Genomic DNA, 12648 nt, shown 5'->3' on the forward strand with positions numbered 1-12648 from the left:
GACATAGGATCATTTGTATCATATGTCACAGAATATGATCCTTTTTCCCGGGGGTAGCATACATGTACTTCATTTTGACAATTGAGGAACGAATGAAGATATGGACATCGCACTGAGCCCATTTGTGTGTGTGTTTGTGTGTGTGTGTGTGGGGGGGGGGGGGGGAGGGGGATTGGGCGATAATACCAACAGTTTTAAGGTTTTAAACTTTAAAATTTGTAATCATGTCACAAGTTGACAAACATGGCAAAATGCTAAAAACTTCATATGCTTTCTATGTGAGTGTGTGTGAGAGAGAGAGAGGGCTATGGTATGGCGCTTGTTGTGAAGACCACCATCACCTTTCTGCCCTTCAAGCCTGTTAGGCTCAACCCTTCTCTCTCTACATCCACCCAGAGGTTCATAGCATTTTCTTTCTCCTCCCCAACTATGGCTTCCTTGAAGGCCTCTTCTGCTTCTGCTTTGAGCATCTCAGAGACCTTCAGTAGATTGAGGAAACAGGGCAAGGTGGGTTATTTTTATTTTCTTATTCATGGTTTCCCTTTTCTTTGTTGGTTTTTCCCCCTTTAGTTCATTTCTTACTTGATTCACCTGTCTATTTGCTTTTCCTTGTGTTCTTGGGCTCCCATTGCATGGTTTGCATTTGCTTTTCTGTAGCTTCTGGAGTTTTAGCTTACACATGTTCATGGTTGTTAATTTATTCCCGATTTATGTATCTTTAGTTCATCTATTTCTCGATTTAGCCGTGTTATTTCATTTTGTTTTTTCTTTAGTTCATATATGTTTGGTTAAACCATGCTGATGTTTTTTTCCTTTTTAGATCTATCTGTAAATATTTGTTTTGATTACAGTTTTTCTTTAGTTGCACTTTGTGTGGGCTTTCCTCTCTTTCTTTTTGTTTTTGTGCTGGGGTCTGGATCTATATAAGTTATGTAGGTCTGCCCCCCCTTGAAAAATAAAAAAAAACTTTCCCCTTTAAAATATGATATTTTGAGAAAGATGGGATAGGCTTCCGTTGAGTTGTCTATCTTATTTTCTTCTTGTTCTTGGCTTCCTAAATTTAGTTTCCTAAAACTAGCGTGAGTTGAGGTGAAGGTGTTTATGGTATGCTCTGCAGTCTTCACCTTAGTTTTCTTTGCCCCTCCAAGGCTGTGAGTTAAACTCAGAGGTGCAAGTCAGATCTATTATTTGTACCTCATGATCTTAAACAGTGAGGACCAGAGGCAATGTTGCTTATGCATTGACTTGAGGGTTGTGCTTCCTCAAGAGCATAAAGATTCACTGAAGGTACTAAACTTCTCTCTGTGTCTTTTTTCTAGCATAAAAGATTAATGGCTAATGCATGCACACTCTTGGTTAGAATTGAAAAATGAAATGTAGTATGGTAGGAGAAGGAGAAAAAGGAGGTTACTTCATGATTGTTGATATGGGACGTGCTCTACAATGATCAGAAATAAGTATTACATTGATAAACTGAATCTGATTAAAAAAAGTATCTTGTTTTGGTTACTTGATCTTCATTCATCAATGGTTTCTGTAAATAAAATGCTCGTTCATATCATATAACAATATCCTTTTATTCTCAATGGTTTGGCTACCTGATCATTTATACTTTCCTTAATCAAATGCTGGTTCGTATCAATATGCTACAATTCTCATTGGTTTGTGGGACTCAATACAACAACAACAACAACTACGCCTTCATCCCAAAACAATTGGGGTCGGCAATATGAACCAACAAAGAAAATCATTCTGGGTCTTCCACATGAATCCTTCTCCTCCAATCATTTCTATCCAATGTCATGTCCTCGGTGAGGTTCAAAGCATTCATATCCTTTCCTATCATCTCCATCCAAGTCTTCCTAGGCCTACCTCGACCTCTTTTAACTAATACACTTTCCCATTTCTCCATCCTTCTAACTGGAGCATCATTAGGCCTTCGCCGAATATGTCCAAACCACCGTAAACGATTCTCTCTCATCTTATTTTCAATGGGTGCAATGCCTACCTTCTTACGTATCTCCTCGTTCTGAATCTTATCTTTTATTGTATTTCCACACATCCATCTAAGCATACGCATCTCAGCTACACTCATTTTTTGAATATGATGTCTCTTGGCAGCCCAACATTTCGTACCATATAGTAAAGCGGGCCTAATAGTCGTCCTATAAAACTTTCCCTTCAACCGCAATGGCATTCTATGATCGCACAACACTCCAGTTGCACTTTTCCATTTCATCCACCCAACCTTTATCCTATGATTTACATCTCCATCAATTTCTCCATACTTTTGAATGATAGATCCCAAATATTTGAAACACTCATCCACCGGTATTTCTTGCTCACCAAGCTTCACTACACTCCCATCACTACTTTGTGGGACTCAATCAAATAAATTAATATTTTTCTATTGTCAAATAGGATTTTGGAACTGTTTGATTCAATATAGCCAATGTAAGTTTTTATGTTGTGCTTTTTATAAGTGTGGACATTAGTCCTCAAACATGCTTAATGCATTAGCCAATGTTTATAAGAACGATGGGAATGGGATTTTATATTTGTCTTAAATGGCATTTTTGAGATTGCTGAAATCCCAGTAGTTTCTAGAGAACATTCCAAAGTCCATTAACCCATATTGGTGTATATTTTACCTATACTCAGACCCTAATTCAATCCCAAAACAAATTGAGTGATGAGATTTGCTTAGAGCTTGGGTTGGCTCGTTAAGTCGATGAGCCTAATTAAGTCTCAACTTTGACTTTGCTCAGTTATGTAAATGAGTCCAAGCGAAGCCTTAACCTGCCCAAATTTAGGTTAATCCCGATAGAGAGAGAGAGTGTGTGTGTGGCTGCCCCCTCTAATATAAATTTTTTGGTTCCGCCCCTGGATGTAGCACATTGTGCATGTGATTTTCTAGCTTGATGAACATGTGTTGTTGGTATTCCTAGTTGTTTCTTTATGGAATCTTTCATCCTTTTGTAAATTGATTGTGTATATTCGATATTTTAGGGATTTAATGATATAGCACATTGTGCATGTGGTTTCTAGCTTGATGAACATGTAGTGTTGGTATTCCTAGTAGTTTCTTTGTTTATTGGATGAAAATCTATGCAAGGTGTTTTGGGGATCACATGGATCAAAAAATATAATCTTGTTGCTACGAGGAAAGCAGTATAACCAAGAAATATAAGTTTCAACTGTTTGCATCAATGCTGGTAGCACCATTAACAGTTGGCAGAAACATTACTGTGTGGGTTTAAGACAGACACTAACTTTATAACAGAACATGCTCAGTGTTATTTTCTTGAATAATTGGCCGTCAATTACAGCGAAACTGGTAGAAATTGTGTAGTGATAACAATGCTGCCCGTGTCAAACTGATCATCACACGTGATTAGTTCTGATGTGCATCTGGTTGAAAGTAGTGTATTAGGATTCATGAATGATTGAGATATCCCTATGCTGCAAATATTTTCTGTTTGGATTATAACTGTACATGATAAAGCCTCCAACTCTTGCAACAGGCTTCTAACAAATAACCTTTAAGGGACTGCTTGTCCGGTAACCACATAGTGAACCAAATTTTACCACACTTTTTGCAATGTTTTTGGAAACAAGGTTGAGTCAAACACTCATGTTTCAAGGCCATATACTGTAAAAAAGCAAGCAGACTCATATTATATTAGGTATCATGGACAATTTCTTTTTCTGTGTCTTCTACACTTCTGTACAAATGCCATCCATGTGGAGTGTGTGAGAGATGTGAGTGAATGATAAGCAGTCTGCTGCAAGTATATAATGCACATTACATACTTCTGAGTAAGTGTGAGGGTTGTGAATTCCTAATTGAGAGTTTTGGTTGGAGAGCACTGTGGAAAGCGGAAACAGCGCCAGGGACATGGATCAAGGAAGGAAAAACATGGTGGAAGGTTTGTCAATGATTGTTTAAGTCTGGTTGGTGGTCACTATGTTAGATTAGGAAGTATACAAATCTTTCATGCCATTCTTTCTCATAGTCAAATGGAAGTTAGGGATTGTGCACAGATTTGAAGTTACTGTAATGAATTAAGCGGAAATACAAATATCGAGTGTAGAACACTTACAAGTCCAACAATGGACAAGAAACAAAGAGATAATCCAAGCATTTTAAGTGCACACACATAAATCCTCAAAGGGATAATGCCAAAAGGCAAAAAGATAAATATTATTGAGAATGAGTGAGAGAGAATGTTATCAGATTTGTATATAGGAAATAAGGAGAGAGAGAGTGAGAAAGAGAGAGAGAGAGAGAAATTCACAATGGCTGGGGCGGCACAACGATGCTCAACCTCCAAAACCCTAAACATTATAAAGTAAAAACATATACATATTACAAGAATGCCATTAATGAGATCCTATTTAACATGTGTTTCATATAATATGCGTATGGATCTGGATCCAGATCCATACGCATATGCAAACTGTATTCTAACACCCTCCCTCAAGTTGTACGTGATTTTGGAGCATGTACAACTTGCTCTTCAATAGCCAAAATTGACGTTCTGTTAATCCCTTGGTAAACAGGTCTGCCACTTGATCTTCTGTTCGAACATGACGTAGTTCTATCTCCTTCATCTCAACTTTCTGCCGTATGAAATGTTGATCAATCTCAATGTGCTTCGTTTTGCTATGCTGGATAGGATTACATGCAATGTTTATTGCGCTTTGATTGTCACATAAAAGAAATGATCGAATAATTGTCTCCCCAAGATCACTCAATAAGTGTCTAATCCATGTGGTTTCTGCCGTGCCTGCAGCCATCGATCTGTATTCAGCCTCTGTACTCGATCGTGCCACTGCCTTTTGTTTTCTGCTGCTCCAGGACACTAAATTGTGCCCAATATAAACATAATATCCAGAGACAGATCGTCTCTCATCTGGATCCCTTGCCCAATCTGCGTCTGTATAAGTGATGAGTGCATGTCCTCTATGCAGATTATCGTTCTTGCGATAAACAAGTCCGTCTCCTATAGTTCCTTTTAAATAGCGTAGAATGCGCTTCACAGCTTCCATATGACCCTCCGTTGGAGCATGCATAAACTGGGATACCTGATTGACAGCATAAACTATATCAGGTCTGGTAAATGTCAAGTACTGTAACATCCCCACGAGACTTCTATACGTTGTAGGGTTGACACAAAGATGACCATCTTCAGAGCTCAGCCTTTGATGTAATACACTAGGAGTGCTGACTGGTTTGCAATTCGTCATCCCGGCTCTTTCCAGAAGGTCAAGAGTGTATTTTTGTTGCATGAGTGTCAATGTGTCTTGTTGTCTGTCAACTTCCACACCAAGAAAGTACCGCAACTCTCCTAAATCTTTCATCTTGAAAGTTTTCATTAAAAACTGTTTCACGTCTTGCACATGACTATCTGAGCTCCCAGTGATCACAATGTCATCAACATATATAAGAAGAAGTATAACAATGTCCGCCTTTTGGTAAATAAAAAGTGAGTGATCTAGAGAGCATCTTCTAAAACCATAACTCTGAATCTACATAGAGAAACTTTCAAACCAGGAACGGGACGCCTGTTTCAACCCATACAGAGATTTCCTTAGTTTGCACACCCAGGCAATAGGATCCTTCTCGGCATAACCAGGTGGTTGTTCCATATACACTTCTTCCTTTAAAGTTCCATGCAAAAATGCATTTTTAACATCCATCTGGCTAAGGCTCCAACCTTGATCGACTGCTAGGGATATGATGATACGAATAGTACCCATTTTGACTACGGGACTAAAGTTTTCGTCGTAGTCTTCACCATATTGTTGTGTGAATCCTCGAGCAACAAGTCGCGCCTTATATCTGTCAATACTTCCTTCAGGCTTATATTTTATTTTATAAACCCATTTTGAGCCAACTATATTCTTTCCTTCTGGCCGAGGGACTATTTCCCAAGTCTGGCATTCATGAAGAGCTTTCATTTCTTTATTCATAGCTTCAGTTCAATGACGGGATTGAAGAGCTTGATTAAAACAAGTGGGTTCATCCTGTTTTGTGAGCTGAGACATAAACAACTGGAAATCAAGGGAGAAGGTCTCATAACTCACCCATCGTTGAATAGGATGCTTAATGCGTGACGGCCTTTGAGCCGAATCATTGGCGATGCTTTCCTCCACATTCCTCGGCTCTGTATTTTTGTCCCGTCTAGTGTATATATGTCCAGAGAAACGTTCTACGGGGGGTGGCTCAACTGGAGATAATTCACCATGCATTTGTGAGTCATTCAACTCCCTACTCGAGCCGAAGGAAGGACAATTTGTTTGACATGTTTCTCCTGTATTAGCAAAAAGATCTGCGCTCATCCATGGATCATATACTTCTAATTCTCGAGGTGGAAACACGGCAGAGTCATTGACCTGGAAATTTTGTTCATCAAAAACAACATTTCTGGAGGTCTTAATACGTTTTGTAGTAGGGTCATAGCATCGATAACCTTTATATTCATCTGCATACCCAACAAATATGCACTTGACAGCCTTGTCCTGAAACTTATTTCGCAGAGATGAATCAATATGTACATAACATACACAACAAAAAATACGCATTTCATCGTAAGAGGGATGTTGCCCAAATAAAGTATAATAGGGAGATTTTCGATCCAAGAGTGCCATAGGAAGACGATTTATGATATGAACAGATGTGTGAAAAACTTCTGTCCAGAGACTAACAGGCACATTGCTATCATGTAACATGCTCATCGCGCTCTCGACAATGTGCCTGTGTTTCCTCTCCGCAACTCCATTTTGTTGAGGAGTATGAGGGCAAGAAACCTGTCGACTTATTCCTTTATCCCGAAGAAAGGCAATAAACTCGTTCGACGAATACTCTCCTCCACCATCACATTGTAAATGCACAATATCACAAGCAAACTTTGTTTTGACCATCGAATGAAATTCCCGAAATATTTGAAAAACTTCATGCTTGTGTTTTAAGAAATATATCCAAGTATAACGGGAATAGGAATCAATAAAGACAACATAGTAACGACTGCCAGAAAGAGAAGGAATAGGTGCGGGTCCCCAAACATTGAAACAAATAATCTCAAATGGCTTTGAAGCTCTTTTATTTATAATATGAAAAGGAAGAACATTGCTTTTGCAGAGTTCGCATGAAGAACATTTATTATTATTATCAAAAAATGAACTTAAACTAGACTCTAGAAGAAGACCATCAGATACAAGATTTTCAACGAAACCTCGACTATAATGTCCCAAACGACTATGCCAAATATCTGGCTTATTACAATGAGATGAATTAAAAACTTCCAATGAAGGAAAAAACAAAGACTCTGAAGGCGAAGACACTGAAGAATGCTTGGACGACTTCAACTGGAGGACTGGGACTGAGGGCGAAGACACTAGAGGAATCTCCTTGAAGACGTACATGTTTCCTTGTCGCTCCCCCTTAGCGAACGTCTCCTTCGTTCGTAGATCCTTAACATAAATAGAAGAGGGAGTAAATTCGACGGAAGAATTCATATCGTCAACAAGTTTAGCTACAGAAACAATGTTCTTTTTAATATTAGGAGCAAGAAGGACATTTGACAAATGAAGTGAGGACTTTGACATAGGGATATGTGCATTGCCAGTATGACTAATGGAGTGATAAGTTTCATCTCCCATAACTATACTACCTTTTTCAAAATAAGGCAATAAGTGAGATAACTTACCCGCATTACCCGTAACATGTGTGGCGACACCTGAATCAACATACCATTCGCCTTGTTCATTTTGCTTGATCGTCATCTGTGACAATGCTGATAACAAAAGTTGTTGCACATCTGTGGATGACACTTTTGTGTCCATAGCAGTAGTTGATTTATTCTCAATTTTGTTTAGTTTTCCTCTATTCTGTAGATTGAACCAACAATCAACTTTCACATGTCCTCTTTTGTTACATAAGAAACAAGTGGGCACTCTCCTCTGATTCCCTGTATTAAAAACCCCCGAAATATTAGGTGTAGGCAAAATACCACGTCCTCCTTGCCCGAAACGTCCGCGGCCTCTGCCTCCTTGATGCCCTCCATTTTCTCGTCCAAAACCTACAGAAGTGTCCATGGCCAAAACTGAATGAGGACGAGCTGATTCATTTTCTGCTGCCCTTTGCTTCATAATCATCTCATGCTGGAGAAGTTTCGCTTGGAGGTCGTCAAAAGTGGGCAAGTGAGGAAGGCATGATAAAGCTGTGGTAAACATGTCAAAATTAGGGCCCAATCCATTGAGAAGTTGTTGAACTTTATCTTTATCTGCAATAACACTTCCAACAACAGCCAATTGATCTGTAATACTCTTCAAGCGGCCTATGTATTCCATGACGGTCATGCAGCCTTTCTTCAAACTTTGAAATTCATTTTTTAAGTACGTAACTCGGGCTTCTGATATCTGAGAGTATGTCTGAGACAGCTTACTCCACAGATCTGCCGCAGTGCAATCATCTGAAAGAGTAACCAACACTTCTTGAGAGAGTGTTGACGTAATATAAGCAACCAAAGACTGATCCCGCTTCCTCCAAGCTGTATACTCTGGATTATTAATAGAAATGGTAATTGTGTCACCCTTCTCGTCCTTGGTTTCCTGCAAAATAAACCGTGGTGGTATAGGAACTAAACCACCCAAATGTTCATCGAGATCCTGACTCCGTATAAAAGGAAGGATTTGCCTCTTCCAGGTCAAAAAATTAGAATGAGTAAGTTTTTCAGTAACGAGCTGACTCAAGAAATTGGCAGAGGGACTGGATGACGAAGAGTAATCTATAGCAGTGAAACAATGAATAAGCAAACAAGATGAATGGGAAGAAATAAACAGATTTGAGATCACTTAATCAATCAGTAAACCTTGAATAAGGCATATACCTGTACTACCAAAAGTGTTGCACAAAGAACACTTAAACAACAATAAAGGAAAGGAAAAACAGGTCTGAAAACCAGTCGTTGGTGTTTAAGAGAAAAAAATATGGAACCAACACAGGTCTCAAAACCAGTCGTTGATGTTGAGGAAAAGAGGAAATCAACACAGACGATGGAATGAAGATAGACAAATACCAATGAACGAGAGTAACAAAAATGAGTAACAGAAAAGAAAAAAAAAGGTACCAACTTTCAGAAGATGAGATTTCAGATAAAGAGAAGATGATCACGCTGGGACCTGTCCACGCTGGGGTTGCCGTTCACGATGAAGAACCACGATCTGCACGGCTGGAACTGTCCACGCTGGGGTTGCTGTTCACGCTGACGAACCACGAGATGATCACGCTGGGACCTGTCCACGCTGGGTTGCTGTTCACGATGAAGAACCACGATCTGCACGCTGCTCAGGGACTTTTTCAGATCTGTTGTTCACGCTGGAACTTCTTCACGCACAGGATTAACCTAATGCTCTGATACCATATCAAATTTGTACACAGGAAATAAGGAGAGAGAGAGAGAGAGAGAGAGAGAGAGAGAGAGAGAGAGAGAGAGAGAGAGATTCACAATGGCTGGGGCGGCACAACGATGCTCGACCTCCAAAACCCTAAACATTATAAAGTAAAAACATATACATATTATAAGAATGCCATTAATGAGATCCTATTTAACATGTGTTTCATATAATATGCGTATGGATCTCGATCCAGATCCATACGCATATGCAAACTGTATTCTAACAAATGTAACACCCCAAAATCTCGACTTGTGATTTCGAAAACATTATCGAAAAACCTTTCAAAGATTTAAAGTTTTTACTTTAAAAAAAAATGACAGCGGAAGACATTTAGAAAGGAGCACAAGTCAACAATCCTGGGTACATTAGCGGAAAAAAAAACCATCATTCACATGAACAACAACTTAAAGGAATTGAGGAAATAAGGCAATAGATTAAGAATCTGCAGTTTATTACAAAATGAGCATTTTCCCAAAGTTAATAATCTAAAGAAAAACTCAAAAAGACTCAGAGTCAAGCTGCCAGTAGAAAGAAGATAAATCTTGAGCCATATTGCACCACGCCATCGGCCGCCTGTGAAGTCCTACTCCCCACCTGCCCATGAAATGGGTCAGTTTCATAACAAACCAGTAGGTGCACGAATATATAAGTAGAATGAAAATAAAGCAGGACATTCATGAGATAAGCAGTTATGATATTAAAACAATCAATACAGTTGTAATCTATTCTAACAAGTGTAACATGTGCAAAGAGCTATTGTTTGAATCATTTCAAGCAACGTAAGTCTCAAACAGCTACAACTATTCAAAAAGATATTCTTTAATTTCTGATATTAACTGGCCTGTGGGTACGCACAGACGCGAAACGTAGAAACAGTCGAGACCGATCCGAGGGTATATTATGTCAGGTGTCTTTTTATTAACCCGGATGACTGACTGAGTCCGCTCCTAAGGGGACGGTCAGTGACCAAGAGAGTAAATCCCCAAAGGCATTTGTGGCCCATGGATGCATCCAACTTCTGTAGAAGTACCTGGGAGTTACCACCTAGGATAATTTATGGTAATCTCAATTCTCCTAACTCCGATGACTGGGGAAGCCGAGTCTTTTGCCCGTAGGGTGGTTGTTAACAACCTGTCCATCGGAGTTTTTGTACCATCCATCCTCTTCCTTGATGAACCGTGAAGGTCGAATGGGCACGATGGGGGTTTCTTAACCGCCGCCCCATCCTACATGCTCTGGTCTATTAGACCCACTCGAGCATCTTGCCTGTGAAGACGAGTTGTCACTATTTATGTGATCTCAACATTGTGCTAAATGCACGCATCGAGGTTGCTACAACCAAGGTTTTAAAACCCGTGACTCGTAACTCGACTCGTTCTTTATTGACTCGTGATTCGGCGGGTCAACTCGGTGACTCGGACCGAGTTTTGTTAACTTTTGATTTTAAAAGAAAAACAATATATAATTTGTCTGAAACCATGTTTTTGAGTAAACATAGTCTCCAAATGTCTGTAAGAATATAAAAACAACTGCAAAGAGCTATAGAGGTTTGCTTGAATAATTAAATTTGATATCTATACAAGCACTTTAACTAATTCATGACTTGAAGTAGAGGATTTGGTCACCATGAGTTCAGTCTGCTACTACCTAAGGTTCCTAAAATGGCCAATCATATATGCTAGCTTGTTTTAAAAGTTTTAATTTCCTCTCTAACAAATCCATAAATGTAAAACAGGGATATATGTGCATATTGAAAGTTTACAGAATGCCCAATATCAACATAAATAAGCAATTTTCTCTCATGTATAAAACTATGCAGGAAATATATTAATGGCACAACTATAAAAAGACTACTAATATTTGAATATGTACAATGCTTGTTCACATAACAAATGGATGTTGAAACCTAAATGTGACTTCCCATAGGCACAGTTGACCTGCCATATATAGTGAGAATCATTTCTTTAAAATATTTTGCTAGAATAAGTTGATAACACAGGGTGAACAATAGTTCGAACAACATGGCGATTTTATTCTATGGATTTAAATGCTTTTTTATCTTTAAATGCTTTTTATTTTCTTTTTTATACAAAATCTGGGGGTAACCCTTATTAAAATATATGTACTTATATATTTCGAAACTGTAATTTGAAACTCAAAAAACAAATTTCAAACATCCCAAAACTCGCTCGAGTCAGGCCGAGTCAAGCCCGAGTTTTGGCAAACCGAGTTTGCCTTGCCGGGTTGACTCACTGGAGGGGCGAGCCGAGTCAACGAGTTGACTCGGCGAGTTTTAAAACACTAGCTACAACCTCGTCATCCAACCATCGTAACCCACCTGGGACGTACTTGTCCAACAAGTACGATCATACCTTCCTAGAGGTACGACTACGATGAAATGCAACATATAATGTTTTATGACATGTATTGCTCTCTTAGCAATTGGCCTGTGGAGGCCGGTATTATCTCATTGAAATAAAGTGTTGATGGTTCACTTCGAGGTATTCAATGACCTCCCGTACTATTTGTATCATACCTGCCTTAAGGTCTGATCACTATAGTAAGTTCGTGGGTTTCTCGATAGATAATCCATCATAGTGTTTCATAAAATCAGTATTATACTTGGCATGCTCGAATACTAAGAAGCAAGAAGTCTCATACAAGATTCATCAGGCAATAATCAATAAGGCATCTACAGTAACTTACAACAGTGAGCAAGGCGAAAATACAATAATAAGATCTTTTTAGCAACAAGTCTACTCGTAGAGCTCACAATAAGCATGTAATTTCAAAAGAATACGGATACGGAAACACAACACAGACAATCACCAGTTAAGTAATCCTATAGGTAAGCATGTATACCAATTAACCTACTCGATTCTCTCTAGAATGAGTCTACCCATAGAGTTTACTCTAAGCATGTAGTTTCAAAAAAATCAGAATGTAAAATAACTATTTTATCTCAGGAGTCTTATTTTATTTTATTCATCCAAAATCCTCGCGCGACTTTCCCCTACCTTGGGATGTCGTGCAACTGTGTGCGTCTACGGGTGTAGATGATACGAGGCTCAGGCCGCGGAGCTAGAGCGGGGTTCAATGTGATGTCTGCAAAAGTATGAATATTCAATGTTACATTATTTATCATGCGGAGAAATAGAAAGTCAGGCCTGTCGATCGAAAAAGAGA

General features: G+C 38.9%; 1 protein-coding gene across 1 annotated transcript in view; it reads left to right on the top strand.

Annotated features, from left to right (window-relative positions):
- Window positions 1–289: 289 nt before the first annotated feature.
- Window positions 290–12648, top strand: part of LOC149829072 (tryptophan synthase alpha chain-like) — a 38156-nt gene continuing 25797 nt past the window's right edge. The window contains exon 1 of the mRNA XM_090017889.1: window positions 290–507. Coding sequence (XP_089874015.1) covers window positions 313–507 — 195 coding nt within the window. The 5' untranslated portion in view covers window positions 290–312. The remainder of the gene's footprint in view (window positions 508–12648) is intronic.

Source organism: Nuphar pumila, chromosome 9 (assembly GCF_984573655.1).
Source record: "Nuphar pumila chromosome 9, dmNupPumi1.hap1.1, whole genome shotgun sequence".
Lineage (NCBI taxonomy): Eukaryota > Viridiplantae > Streptophyta > Magnoliopsida > Nymphaeales > Nymphaeaceae > Nuphar > Nuphar pumila.